Source organism: Leptidea sinapis, chromosome 17 (assembly GCF_905404315.1).
Source record: "Leptidea sinapis chromosome 17, ilLepSina1.1, whole genome shotgun sequence".
In the NCBI taxonomy this organism is placed as follows: Eukaryota; Metazoa; Arthropoda; class Insecta; order Lepidoptera; family Pieridae; genus Leptidea; species Leptidea sinapis.
Window position 1 is genome coordinate 13,565,906 of NC_066281.1, and position 15,229 is coordinate 13,581,134.

The 15,229-nt window shown below is 44.5% G+C and overlaps 1 protein-coding gene across 2 annotated transcripts in view; it reads right to left on the bottom strand.

The window, feature by feature from the left end:
- Positions 1–1,898: 1,898 nt before the first annotated feature.
- The window catches only part of LOC126968998 (anti-apoptotic protein NR13-like), a 55,972-nt gene continuing 42,641 nt past the window's right edge, over positions 1,899–15,229 (bottom strand). For both annotated transcript variants that reach the window (XM_050814264.1, XM_050814263.1), the window contains exons 5-6: positions 3,873–4,031; positions 1,899–2,345 (exon numbers count right to left, since the gene is read on the bottom strand). In XM_050814264.1, coding sequence (XP_050670221.1) covers positions 2,196–2,345; positions 3,873–4,031 — 309 coding nt within the window. In that variant the 3' untranslated portion in view covers positions 1,899–2,195. The remainder of the gene's footprint in view (positions 2,346–3,872; positions 4,032–15,229) is intronic.

The window sequence follows — 15,229 nt, forward strand, 5'->3', positions numbered from 1 at the left end:
TTACTAATGTTGTGGCAGATGTTCTGGGAAAGCAATGTGCTGTATACAACTCAGGATTATGAAGTTGTAAAAAGTTAGCTATTGTTTTACCCAAACTGCTAAATGTGTTTATACCCATCCTTTGTGATATACATTTTTCATATCTGTATTGTAAAAAAAACTCGAATTGCTGCATGGATCCGGTTGCAATGCTATATATTTTTTGCAAATTTCTAAATATTTGCCCGTAATGGTAAATATGCGGTTTGTTTTGGTTTTTGTAATATTAACATTGACCACAATTTCAGTTTCTATCCATGTATAGCCTTCTCCTTTACATTTTAAGAAGGTAATAAATTAAGAATATTTTGAGATATCCACGTTGTGATTAATACTCAGCGTGGGTGGTTTGGAGCATTGAGTAAATAGGGATGAAGATTTAAATTTCTCTGATAGGTCTTGAAACAAACTACTTGAAAGTACTTCTTCAGAAAATGATTACTTACCCTTTTTTGATATTTTCCAATTAATAAAATCTTGATACGTTTTTACATAACGCTTTCTTGATTTTTAAAATATCTGGCGGTGTGCTGTCAATAATTGAATCGCTTAATGGCGGGGAATCGAATAACTTACTTTTTGTTACGGCGCGCGACGTTCTGGTAGTGTGGAACGCGCGTATACGCAAATGTTTCTTTTTTGAAATTCATACAGATACCACGGATCGAGCAACAAGAATTTGGCTGTCTGTTGAAACTCTTTGCGCATGAATCGATCGAAAAAAAAAATAAAAGAGTGTTATTATGAAATTCAGTACAACATTACATCATCCGTTTGGATGATGCGGCTTGTCTTGCTCTTCTGGACGCCTGGGCCCCGCTCTCTCCACGTTGCCAATGTCTTTATCCTTGATGCTGATGCGTATTTTATGTGCAACGGTATTAATAATATGCATTGCAATTTCGGCTTCCGGACACCTAGAGATTTCAATGTCGTTGGCTATTGTTCGACAATTTTTATTTTATACTGAGCTTCTGTATTTTGTTCTCCGAAACGGACACATCGGTCGATTTTTCTAATTGCGACACTCGATCTTCAAGTTGTTGAATACGGGAGTTTTGCGCCTTAATGGTGTCGGTCAAATTAATAATGGTGTCTTTAATGCCAGTTATTTGCGAGTTAAATAGCTCACTAATTTTGTGTAGTTTCAGTTCTTCCACTATTAATAACCTGCTGTAGCTTCCGTATTGTAGGTCGAACTATCCGAAGAAGGTCACTATTTCTGTAATTGATATTGCAGAGTGAGTCTTCTGTACTTGTACTATTATAATAATAATAATAAATTTCGTTTATTTCAAAGATTACATATACATTTTTTAGTGGTTGAGACTTCCCAGTAAGTTGTCTTAGGACACTTGTATTGGGAATATCAAAATATAATATAAAATATTCTTCACAGAGATTTATGTTCTTTACCTTAGATGGGATAAATAGGCGAAAATTTATTCTAAATCAAGATAATGCCCGACCCCACTCCGCTGCACAAGTTTGACAATATTGAGAAGAGGTTGCGCTACGTACCTACCATGAATTGGCCAGCACACAACCCGGATCTTAATCCCATTGAGCATGTTTCGGACAGTTTTGTGAAAGCAGTACTTATAAGTAGTTATGCGAAAATTCCTGTGCATGGCAAAAACAGTGGCATGTAGATACAATATCATGCTGTGGTTCTGTAACTGTTATATTTATTAATTCAATAAATGAGTTCTTGTGTAGATTTAAAATGCAAGCAATACTGTGTGTGCACAATGTTGTGGCGCACGAAGAGAGAAGTACTTTGAAAAAGCATGTTCAACATGACGATTCTGAGATGTCCTTTTTTATTATTGAGGTATTTATAAGAAAAACAAATAGGATAATAAATACTTAAAAATATATTTCTGTATAAAACACGTTCTGCATTTGTACTTGCTATTAGGTACTATAGTTTTGATTAATTACATAATATAATTATGCAGACATTTTGTACTTAATTAATGAGTTGCTATTTGTTCTTTAGTGAATGATAGTAATGATCCAAACTAAAATACATCGTAAGAGTCTTCAGCAACTGAACAGATTGAAAGTTTTATGAGGAAGCAGGAATAGACAACTTTTTTCATTTAATAATCACAAGAGAAGGAAATATAACGTAAATTCTAATGTTATTGAAACTAAATATTGTATGCGGGATGTGCGTGCAGGACCCAGCGGAGGAGGAGCAGGGCGACGCAAGCTATCACGAAGAACGACACCATCACGCGTAGAGTCTTCTCTGATCTTTGGTCTCTCTCACTAGTACGTAGACGTTCGATAAGTCCGTTCTGAAATAAAATGAAATAAATAAAGTAAGTAACTGAAATTTCTATGTAAAATGTTTGTGATAGATATAAATATAAATACGAATTGATTAGAGAGGTAGGCTAACATCATTCTGGCTTCATCCACATTCTAAAAGTTTTCTTATTCCTCGTCATCTAGACTCATACAAAACAGAGAGGGGTTATAGATGTTTCTCTATTTCTATCTCTTTTTATTAAAATTTGCATCATTTGTGTAGTAGGATTCAAAGAGTAGATATTTATGGAAAAAGATCAATTGGCTCCATCATATCAATGGGTGTACCTACCACAGGGCTCAATCTTATATGCCTTTATTGTTCTTGGTTTATGTCGATGATTTGCCATTTCTAAATCAAAATACACTTTTTGCTGACGATACATCTTTGTTATTCAAAATGAAACGCCAGAAAAAAATTTAATTAGGTCAGTCATGCCGACATTGCCGAAGTAGTCAATTGGTTTAATGTAAATAACTTACGTTTAAACGAAAGGAAAACACAATGTGTTAAGTTTATACTTCAAAATAAGGTTGAGTCGAAGGAAGAGGCTATTACGGTGCGTTTGGACATAGCGAAGGCCATCGATCGGGTGTGACACAAAGCGCTTATAGCGATATTGCCATCCTATGGGCTTCCCGAGAGGTTGTGCAAATGGGTCACTAGCTTTTTGGCCGATCGGAGCATCAAGGTTGTTATCAACGGCGACTTAAGCCATAAACGCTGGTGTCCCGCAAGGCTACGTATATCCACTACACTGTTTCTTCTGCATATCAATGATATGCTGCAAATCAGCAGTATTCATTGCTATACAGACGACAGCACCGGGTATGCTTCCTACACCGACGAGAACCAGAACAAACTTGTGTCTGAAATCGAGAATATGGTTTGCAAAGTCTCGGAATAGGGCCGACAAAATTTTACCCAATTCAACCCCAAGAAGACACAAGTTTGTGCGTTTATCGCTAAAAGTATCCCTTTGTCGATTCGATTCCCCTCGATTCGAAATCACTCCTCTAACTGCCACATCCTGTATCGGCATACTTGGCGTCGATATATGGAGCAACGTTTAGTTCCGTGGTCACTTGGAAAAGAAGGCTAAACTGGCCTCTAAAACCTTGGTGTACTCAGTAAGGCGAGGCAGTATTGCACTATTATCCACAGCCTACAATTATAAAAGGCGCAAATTCGGCCTTACATGGAGTATTGCTGTCACCTCTGGATGGGCATTTCCTAGTACCAGCTTCTTCGATTTGACCGCATACAACGAAAAGCGGCTCGAATCATCCACGATCAAGTCTTCTCCAATCGGCTTGATTTCATTGTCATTGCGTAGAGATGTGGGTTACCTCTGTATCTTCTACCGCATTTATCACGGGGAGTGCTCAGAGGAGCTGTTCGGATTGATTCCAGCGGCCGAATTCCACCACCAGACATTTATAAAAAATGGTTATGAAAAACTAGTGCTTTGAATATATATTAATTGAAGTTGTTACAGAGAAAACATTAATACCCAGCCCCCATTGTTGGCGATCCACGAGCCGGGTTCTTCGTGCAGCAGGTCGCCGACCGCCGCGGCCGGAGCTGCCACCAGCTCCAGTGGCGGGTCGCTGTCGGCGGCTTCTGCAGCCTCACGCGCCAACGCTCCACAGATGCAATACACCGCTGCAATCTAAAATTGAAATATTGAACTCTCATTATCAGTGCTAGAGCTCCCGGGCCATTACATCGACAAGTAGCGCGCCCATCACTAAAACGAAAGCTTCCCTGATAGGGATGTATTTTAACAGTGATTATCGTTTGTTTGCTTTTGTTTACGCGCAAGTGATAAACACAAGGTGTTTGTATTTCATAATATTTTAATCGACTTCAAAAAGGAGGAGGTTCTCAATTCGATTGGTATTTCTTTTCTATATGTACACCGATCAGAGATTTATGATCCGATTTACATGATGCTTCTTTAGTTTGATGCGGAATGTTTGCCATTGTTCCCATAAAAACTGGATATGGTTTGGCCAATCGGTTTGCTCCCTTCAGGGCATCCGGGCCGAAGCTCCTCGCAACTGCGGGGGTCTGGTCAGTGTCACAGATGCCAGTTATACGGGCACTCGGCACGCAACTGCGAACACACCCCGAGGTGTGTGAAGTGCCTCGGAAAACACGGCACGCCGGAGTGCCCTCGACCAGCGCAATGCGCGGAGCCCCCGGCCTGCGTCTTGTGCGGGGAGAAGGGGCACCCCGCGAGCTATCGCGGGTGTCCCAAGGCACCCAAACACAAGCGTCACCCAGGGCGCCGCCAGCCGCAAGGCAGAGCAGAGAAGGTGGAGTTCACTCCGACCTTCAAATCTGCGCCGCCTCCGAAGGTAAACGCCTGGGCGAGGTCTCCTCCGGCTGCCAACGCTGCCACAGAGGCCACTCTCGCGGCCCCCGCGCCCCTCCGGCCTCCGCTAGCGTCCCGCCGGCGGCGTCGGTCCCGCGACCGAGGCCACCGGCGCCCGCGTCCTCGGCAACAGGTAACAAAGGCGGCAGCACCTTTGCCTTCATGTTCGAACTGTCAGAGCTGTTCGACATTGATGACATCACAGCCCTGGCCAGCAGGCTCGATGCTGTCCGGGACGACCCGCCGTCGCTCCTGCAAGTTATGGCAGACAACGGCAAAATATTCCGTGCCCTCACCGATATAGGGCGAAAGTATAAAAACATTCGCGATGCCTAATTACGTAAGCGGACGGGTTAAACCACATACGCTCCGTATAGCGTATTTTAACGCCCAAGGCCTTAAGCTTCAACTAGACTTGGTGAAGAAGTTCGCTCACGAACATCAATTAGACCTATTCTTAGTGCAAGAGACATTTCTAAAACCACGTATACGCGATCCGCGTATCGCTAATTATAACTTAGTCAGGAATGATCGCACCACCCGTATGGGCGGCACCCTCATTTATTTTAAAAGGTCTCTACACTGTATACCTATAGATCCTCCGGTCCTCACTAACATCGAGGCCTCTGCCATCCGGGTCAGTATGGCGAATCACCAGCCGATCACTGTTATTTCAGCTTATCTTCCGCCCAACAAAAAAGTATTATACACAGATATAGATGCATTACTCGGCCACGGGGCTGCAGTCATAGTGGGTGGCGATCTTAACGCCAAACACTCCAGCTGGAACAGTAGAGCCACAAATAGAAACGGAATCTTAAAAGATTCGCTGACAGACACGCTGAACTTTTCAGTAATAGCACCCGACGAACCAACACATTGTCCGGATAACGTCGCGCACCGACCCGACATTCTAGACGTTGCGTTACTTAAGAACGTAACGCTCAATGTAAATTCAATCGAGGTTTTTCACGAATTAGAGTCAGACCAAATAGCCCGTCGTCCTAAATCTAGGCCCACCGGTTAACTTTCAACCACCGACGAAAACAGTGATCGACTGGCAACGGCTGGAAAAGGATCTCGAGTCTATCAAGTCAGACGACCTTGACCTTATACCGGACGTCATCGACTCGGTCGACACGGCTCACAGTGCTATCTCTCATGTGACGTCACATATACAGAATAGGATCAAGGCCTGCTCCAGGCAGGTTCCGACGATGCAACCGCATCGCCTAAACCTGCCTCCAGAGGTCAGGAACTTACTCACACAGAAGCACAGAGCCACTAGACTTTATGACAGGTATCTGTCGGTCGAGAATAGGCGCCACCTCCGCTACCTACAGCGGGTGGTACGGAACGTATCGCGGAACTCCGCGGCGAACGTTGGGACCGCTTGCTCGGCAACCTTAAGCCATCACATGTGGCTTTCTGGAAGCTGCCTCGCGCGTTCAAACAGGAGCCGCCCACTGTCATGCCTCCTTTGGACAGACCGGGACTGCAGCCGGCGCTCGATGACGATGAGAAGGCTGAATGCCTCGCCGATAGTCTCGAGAGTCAGTGCTCTCCAAATGCAGCAGCCGACCCGACACACGTTGACGAAGTTGATCGTGAAGTTGAACGTCGCTCCGCTCTGAGCCCTTCAGGCGATGTAATAAAACCCACCTCTTACGAAGAGGTGAAGCTAATCATTAAGGAGCTTCACTCAAAGAAGGCCCCGGGGCCCGACACTATAAACAATAGGGTTCTTAAAATCCTACCCTCGACTCTTATTACTTTATTGGTTACCATTTTTAATATTCTATTGTCTAATAGCGCGTTCCCCGAACAATGGCAAGATTCCATTGTTATCGGTATCCCAAAACCCAATAAACCTAAAGCTAATCCGAGTAGCTATAGGCCTATTAGCTTAATTAACTCGATCGGGAAACTTTACGAAAGATTAATTCTCGCGCGTCTTAATCATTACATCACGGAGCTCAACCTGATACCCGACATACAGTTCGGATTCAGAACCGCTCACTCGTGTCCCCAGCAGGCTCACCGACTCACCGAGTACATTCTCGTACGGCGTCAACTTCACGCTACCACGGCAGCCGTGTTTTTCGATGTCGCGAAGGCATTCGACAAGGTATGGCACAACGGCTTAGTATTCAAGCTGTATCAACTGGGAGTGCCAGACAGGCTCGTGCGCATCATACGAGCCTACCTTACTGATCGCTCCTTCCGATATCGAGTAGAGGGCACCCTATCCTCACCCAGACCCATCAGGTCTGGCGTGCCACAGGGTTCAGTCCTCTCTCCCACTCTTTTCTCGCTCTTCACGAGCGACATTCCCAAGTTTCCGAGTGTCCAGCTCGCTCAGTACGCTGACGATACGGCACTCTACTTTGGCTCCGCTCTATTGAACCGCTCAACCTTGAGCAGGAACATTAAAGTACTTCAAGCCGCCGTCGATGAACTAGGCAACTGGTTCAGAAAATGGCGGATTGAAGTGAACCCCACCAGGAGTGCAGCGGTACTCTTCGGTAACGCGAATAGCATCCGCGCTAAAAAACGACCGACCGACGTCATTAAATTGTATGAAACACCCATACCGTGGGTGAAGGATTACAAATACTTAGGAGTCACGTTCAACAGCAATATGAACTTCAAGAAACATATTGATACGGTATGCAATAGAGCCCGATTTGTCCTCAGTCGCCTTTATCCACTTGTGTGTGGGCGAAGCAAACTTCCGCTCAAACACAAAGTGACGCTGTACAAAACCATCGTACGGCCCATACTGTCATCCGCAAGCGCCGTTTTCGCGCACACCTGACCGAGCTACTTACGTCGTTTGCAAGTAGTTCAAAATAAATTCACGCGCATGGCAACCGGAGCCCCGTGGTTCATCCGAAACGTTGACCTTCACCGCGACCTAGAGCTTCCGACGATAGCTCAACACTTTAAAGAGATCTCGCGACGCTTCTTTGACAAGGCGCCTAACCATCCCAACATCTTGGTTAGGAAGGCATGCGGGTACAACCCCCTTCATCATAGTCTCAACCCAATAAGACGTCCCAGACACGTAACGGTAGACCCGGATGACGACATCACCATCGCGAACGCGACACCCACACAAACACCGACACAGACACGCACACACCGCCTTCGCAGGCGTAGGCGCGGTCAACCACCGCAAACCACTGGCACTCTGACGATGGCCAGCGGCCCGCACCCTAGATACACCACACATTGTTTTGATACCCGACGAGACGTTAGTCCTCGTCCTGTAATCGTTTCACTACACTCACTAACACACGGACTGACTGACGGACTGACATACACCACTTACACAACCACAAACACACTCTAAAAGCAGACACAAACATACATGCACACTAACATTTACACTACTTACACACATACAAACATACATACAATCATAAACACATACACACACACTTACATACATTACACTAAACATCACCACACTCGCCGGCGAGTGTGTTCTTCTCATCTTTTCATCTTCATTTTCATTCTCTCTCCTTCCCACAAGCACACAGCCGGTCTGAGGTTCGAGTCTCCTTAGGAGACGCTCGCGACTGTTGTTGCCTAGACTTTGCGGCCTCCACGGCCCACGTCCTACTTCGCTGTGAAAGCCAGGGCTGCTAACAGCACCGAGGAGGTTTTAGTCGGTATGGGGCGTCCGCTTACGCGGACACTCGAGTCCGACATATTACGCCCCGTTCCGGGGCGTAAATACGTAACAGTATTTCCTCCTCTCAAAAAAAAAAAATGGTTTGGCCCAGTACTTGAAATTTTATGAATATTTTTGTTTACGTGGATAATATAATTATATTTTGTTTACAGCTTTTTGGGAGTTTTCATTTAAGTTAATTATATATTATTATTAAATATCATATATGTAAATATAAAACCTATGTCCGGTTAAGTGGGCCTTAGGCTACCTGTCATTCGTAGCTAACAAACGTTCTTCACAATATTGCAGTGTCTCACAAGAACGTGAAAATATAGAGTTTCGCACAGCATTTTTTCGGAGTCGATTCCTTTTTCCGTTCCCGTTTCATGGGATCTATATTGTTTAAGACTATTTTATTTTAAACCGACTTCAAACCTATCAATAGGTAGTATTTAATTAATATATATTTTTTAAATATTATGTTAATATTATATAGTCGGTTTTTTTAACCTTTTTTTTATAATCAGGATATTCTTTATTAATCATTTCAATGTGTCAGTGATGAGCTTAGATCACTATGTTTCGTTTTTTGATAGTGGGAAAATCTTTTCGCATATAGTATGTAAAATCTTGTAATAAAACTACGCTAAGGTGTACTATTTGTATCTGGCTGGTTTTGATGATATTAAATCTTTCAAAAACAGAAACAAATAAGTAAAATGTTATTTCTAGATTTAAGTACTTTTTTTTCTTTCAATAAAATGAGTTTAATTAATTTAAATTTAAATAAGGATGAAATTCGATAGTATATATTTCAATATAAGAAAGAGGACTGTCAAAACTAATTGTCCCGTTTCTTTGATCACAAGTTCTGGAATTTCTACAGCAACGGAATTATGTCACTACCTACAAGATGGCAAAAAGTCATCGAAAAAAATGGCACATATAATATTATACTGTAATTAAATGTAAATAAACATAAAAAAATGTTAGGTTTTCATATCAAATAGAAGAAACTTTTAGCCAACCAATTGGTGCTGCCAGATCCGTCACCTTGATTAAAGCAGAAGAACAAAGAAATATTTCCCAGAGATTTGAACGCTATTACTCAGAAATTTCTAGTTGAAGTACCGAATTTCATAAATTATATTTTATACAGTAGAGAGGTAATCAGGCACAAGACTCAAGTAATGATGTGGCAGCTCCACTACACAGAATTCTCCACACGAGTGAACTGTGTAACAATCCTTCTGTAGGCGGCGCCCAGAGTGTTGGAGTGTTTTATGATACCTACTAATCATGAAGATAGAGTAATTAATTTCTTATTTCATTTATTGGGATCAACCAACAGTGATGCGTTAGAGTTTACTAAATAAAATACACCACAGTCGAGTCACAAAAATTAAGAATGTTAAATATACTGACACGGGAGTGGGTCAGCGATTGGAAATAATACTCCGCTTATAGGAACGAGTCTTTATTTGCGTTCACTTTTTCTGAACTTGCACTTCGCCGGTCTGCCGCTGTTCCTCTTGTGGGCGGCGGTACCTTCAACGCGTCACACTGCACCGAACACTACTTCTCTTCTGTCTTCTTCTTCTTAGAACACTTCCACTTTTCACTACTTCTTCTTCTTTACACTTTCGAGTCAGAACTAGAACTGCCGTAGGCCACGCTTAGTACGGCTTATACGACCCCCGGATCCGTTCTATTTTCAAAATGATTCTCCCATTCCATTTTAAATTTAAATTGTACTAGAAAATTCTTTTAACTATTTTTATCCTGCTTACACATTTTCCATCCCTTTTTTTCTGTTCGATTTGATCCTGAACTTACTAGAAATTTCCTTTAACTTTACAAAACCCAAAAAAAATCCATACACTGGTAGGTGTATCGAACCCGGGTCTACAGCGTCTAAAGTAAACACTTCCGCTGAGCTACGAGTATTGCTGACGGAGCTGTTGAAATTAACAATGTCTTGAAGTTTGACAACTCTCGTCATATACTTCGAAGGGTTGCTACGCGACACTGCCTCCTCCCAAGACATGATCGTCCCGATCATCGTTGCTTCCGTAGTACTTAGCCACCCGATCGACATGTACGATTTTCGGGGGACTTCGAGGGGTACGCTGGATCCTGAGAGTCACATCATTTATCCTTGTGATTACTTTATATGGTCCCTCCCAACTTTGGTTGGAGCTTCGGAGACTTCCCCTTTCGCCTTACAGGATTGTGTAACCAAATCAGGGTTCCCTCTTCAAAACTAGGAATATTAGCTCTTCGATCGTAGCGGGTCTTCATCCGTTCACTTGCCTTAAGCCCAGTTGTTCTAATTTCCTCGTAGATGTCAACCATCTTTTTCCGTAACTCATCCACATATTCTGTTATACTTTTCGGAGTATCCGGTGGACAGCCTGAGAGTAAATCAGCTGGCAATTTCAATTCCCTTCCAAAATTGGCGTACGCAGGAGTCACCGTTGTTGTCTCGTGTATTGCGCTTCTATACGACATAAGAAACAGTAGAATGTACTCATCCCAGTTATCCTGATGACTGTCCACTACTTTTGCCAGATGTCGCTCCAGTGTTTGGTTAAACCTCTCCACCATCCCGTCCGACTGTGGATGATATGGCGTTCTGGTCTTATGGATTCCCAAGATCTTGCAAACTTCTTGAAATACTTATGACTCGAAGTTCCGCCCTTGGTCAATGTGCAACTCCAAAGGCACACCAAATCTGCAGAAAACTTCATTCACCAGCTTCGTCGCAACGGTAACTGCTTCTTGATTCGGTAGAGCAAATGCTTCCGGCCACTTCTTGAAATAATCCATCACCACCATTATGTAACGGCTTCCAGCTTTGGTGACTGGAAACGGTCCGGCTATATCCAGAGCTACTCTCTCCCACGGAGCCCCAACAATTTACAACTTCATAGCTCCTCTGCTCCGGGTCTGAGGTCCTTTGGCAGCAGCACAACTCTTTCATTTTCGGCACCAGTTTTCCACATCATCACGGCAATGCAACCAGTAAAATCGTTCTTTAATTTTTGTGAGAGTTCTTCTTATTCCCAAATGTCCACCTGAAGAACCATCGTGATAAGCTCTCAGGATCTCGTTCACCTTCTCCCTGGGAACGACCAGTTGCAGATGGCAATCCTTTCCTTGCGGGGTTTCCCATTTACGGCAGAGCAACCCGTCATGCATCACCAAACTGTTCCATTGTGCCCAGACACTCTTGGTAGTCGTACCGTGTCTAGCCACTTCAGACCATTTTGGTTTAAGGGATCCACTTGCTAGCCAATGTAAAAGTGGTTGAAGATCCTTATCATTTTCCTGAGCTCTCCTCATTGCATCGTTGCTCCAGTTCCTATCGATCGAATCTGTTCTGATCAGTCGGATTATTGGATTTTCTTTCTCCTCCTGACGAATGCAATGTTTGCATTCCGTCGGACAAGGTCTTCTAGATAAAGCATCTGCGTTTCCATGAGTTTTTCCTCCTCAATGTTCGATTTCAAAGTCGTACTCTTGAAGTTGCTCAATCCATCTTGCCACTTGTCCTTCCGGATTCTTGAATTCTAGTAACCACTTCAAGGCGGCATGATCAGTCCTTACGAGAAATTTGCGACCCAACAAGTACTTTTTAAAATGTTGTAATGTCTTCACCACGGCAAGTAACTCCCTACGAGTTACACAGTAGTTTCTCTCCGGCTTCGATAAAGATTTGCTAAAGTATGCAATTACAACTTCTTGATCTCCCCTCTTCTGAGATAACACTCCACCAATTCCAGAATTGCTAGCATCAGTATCTACTATGAATCTTCCCTCCGTGTCAGGATATCCGAGGATAGGTGATTCACATAGTCGTTTCTTCAACTCTAAGAAAACTTGTTCGCAGTCTTCATCCCAGGAAAAGGCTCTTTTCTCCTCCGTCAGTCGATGTAAGGGTTTAGCAACATCGGAAAACCCTTACACAAAGCGTCGATAATAAGAGCATAGTCCAAGGAATGCTCTCACATGTGTCTTTTCTGTCGGCGTCGGCCAGTCCTTGACAGCACTTATCTTGGCAGGATCCGTCGCAACGCCTTGCTCCGAGATAACGTGCCCCAAGTAATTCACCTGACGTTGAAAGAAGGAACATTTCTTTGGACTCAACTTCAAGTTGGCACCCTGCAGTTTTGCGAAGACTTTTTCGAGCTTCTTAAGATGATCTTCCAAACTTCGTCCCATAATGATTATGTCATCTAAGTAGACAAGGCAGGTTTCTCCCAACATACCTGCCAGCACATACTCCATCAACCTTTCGAAAGTAGCTGGGGCGTTGCATAATCCGAAGGGCTTTGTTTTGAACTGCCATAATCCTTTTCCGGTTGAAAAAGGTGTCTTCTCCTTGTCTTTAGGGTCCAGATCAACTTGCCAGTAGCCACTTTTCAAATCCAGAGTAGAGAACCACGTCATGCCACAAAGTGAATCTAAGGTGTCATCGATTCTTGGCAATGGATAACTGTCCTTCTTAGTAACATCATTTAGACGCCGATAGTCCACACAAAATCTAGTTGATCCATCCTTCTTCTTCACCAGAACCACTGGAGAACACCATGGACTCGACGACAGTTCTATCACACCATTTTCTTTCATATCCCGAATCATGTCTTCCACTTCTTGTTCGCGTGCAAACGGAATACGTCTTGGTCTTTGCCGTGTCGGAACAGTGTCTCCTGTGTCGATCTTGTGTTTCACCAAACCAGTTCTTCCGATGTCCCCGTCGTTCTTTAAGAAAATCCCGGAGTAGCGTAGCAGGAAATTTCTCGCTTTTATTAACTGTAGCTTGGTAAGATTGTCCTTACAGCCATCCAGAAGTTTCTGTATGTTCACATCCTGGTTTGCAGCTTCGGTCTTCCTCCCTTCTTCACACTTTCTTAACCAAGCTATCTCCTCACAAGCTCCGATCACTGTTCCCTTCCTAATGATTTGCTTGTCCTCATGAGGATTAAACACGGGAACCATCGCAATCTGGGAGTTACCCACAACAGTCCTGGCTGGGATCCATGTCGTGTCCGATGTCTCTCTTTCTATTAAAGCGCATTTACAAGGTCTTCCTCTGTCATCCCTTGGCAGGATTACCGGGACTAGGGTCTGCGATCTCGGATTTAAAGTAGTGTCTCTTAAGCACAACACTTTCCCAACAGTTCCGCCTTTTATTGGAATTTCTTCACTTCCATGCTTCAATACACCATGTTTCATGTCAATGGTACACTGATGATTTCGAAGAAAATCCAGCCCAATGATGCAGTCATCTGTGATATCCGCGATTACCACTTTTTGCCAGTACAACGTATCCCCGATTTTCATGGCCACAATCTTCTCTCCCTGGACTGGTATGCGCTGGCCGGTAACTGTTGTGAGTGTTAAGTTTACATTTTCTCGCATATGTCGTCTTCCGATGCTCTCTAGTCTTCTTTGGCTAACGACTGTACGTGAGGCTCCCGTATCCAAAGTGAAACGGCAAGATTTTCCATTTATCATTCCTTCTATAACTAAAGTGTTTCCGTCACATGTCTGCTTAACGAATATCCTTGGGGCTTTGCTTCTACCGGCCAGCGCCCACCCCACTGCCCTGGCCCTTTCCTGCTGCTCCAGCGGTGATGTTGAGACCGTCGTATCCTTCCTACCTTGCGTTATGCTCTCACGCCTGGGGCAAGTGCTTCTAATGTGTCCTCGCTCCCCACAACCATAGCATGCTGGGTTATATGCTTGCCTTCGGCTGGAATCTGCTGGTACAATTTTGCGGAGTCTCAAGGCCCGAGAATCGTGGCGAACCGCTTCCACTTCCAACGCATGTGCCACCGCTTTCTTCAAGCTGGTATGATGACTCAATCGTACGGGTGCTCTAACTTCGGCGTCCCGTATTCCATCGATGAAAACTTGGAGCAACATTTCTTCTATTGTAGCTGGCGACGACTGATATGCTTTACGCACTAGTTTCTCGGCTTCCACGGACCACTGCTGAAGAGTTTCGCTGGCCCTTTGACTGCGGTCCTTAAGTTGCGCCCGGTACACATGTTCGAGGTGTTTATCACTATAGCGTGCCTCCAACGCGTCAATAAGGTCTGTGTCACTTCCTCCTTCCCAGCGCCGAGTGCTTCCAATACGGAGAGTGCTTCGTCACGGAGCGCTAGTGTGAGGGCAGAGTGCGCTTCTTGGTCACTCCAACCGCAGGCTCTTCTGACCGTCTCCAATTGTAGCTTAAAGGCAGCCCAGGAAGACTTGCCGTCGTAGGTACTTTTAAATTTCTGCTCGATGTGGTTCCGCAGGAAACTCCTGTGTTGGCTGAAGGACACACGACCCTCCCACTGAGCTGATTAATAGTAACTTCCATCTCTCCCATCTTCCGTTGAAAGTTCTCTTCAACTTTGTCCATCTTCTTTTCCACACTGTCAATCCGGGCGATCTCTTTTTCCACAGCGTCAATACGGGTGGAGTTTTTCTGCGGATAAAATGTCTTTGGAGAGGCCTTCATGCAGGCCTCGCAGCTGCTCCTCCTGTCGGCGTGCTTGTTCCTCCTGTTGGCGCGCTTGCTCGTCTTTCAAGCCCCACAAGTGCTCCTCTTGTCGGCACGCTTGCTCCTCCTGTCGGCGCGCTTCTTCCTCTTGCAAGCCCCGCAACTGCTCCTCCTGTCGGCGCGCTTGCTCTTCCTGTCGGCGCGCTTGCTCCTCCTGTCGGCGTGCTTGTTCCTCTTGCAAGGCTCGCAGCTGCTCCTCCTGCCGGCGCGCTGCCTCTTGCATCATGGCGGCCATCTGCTGCATGAGCGCGC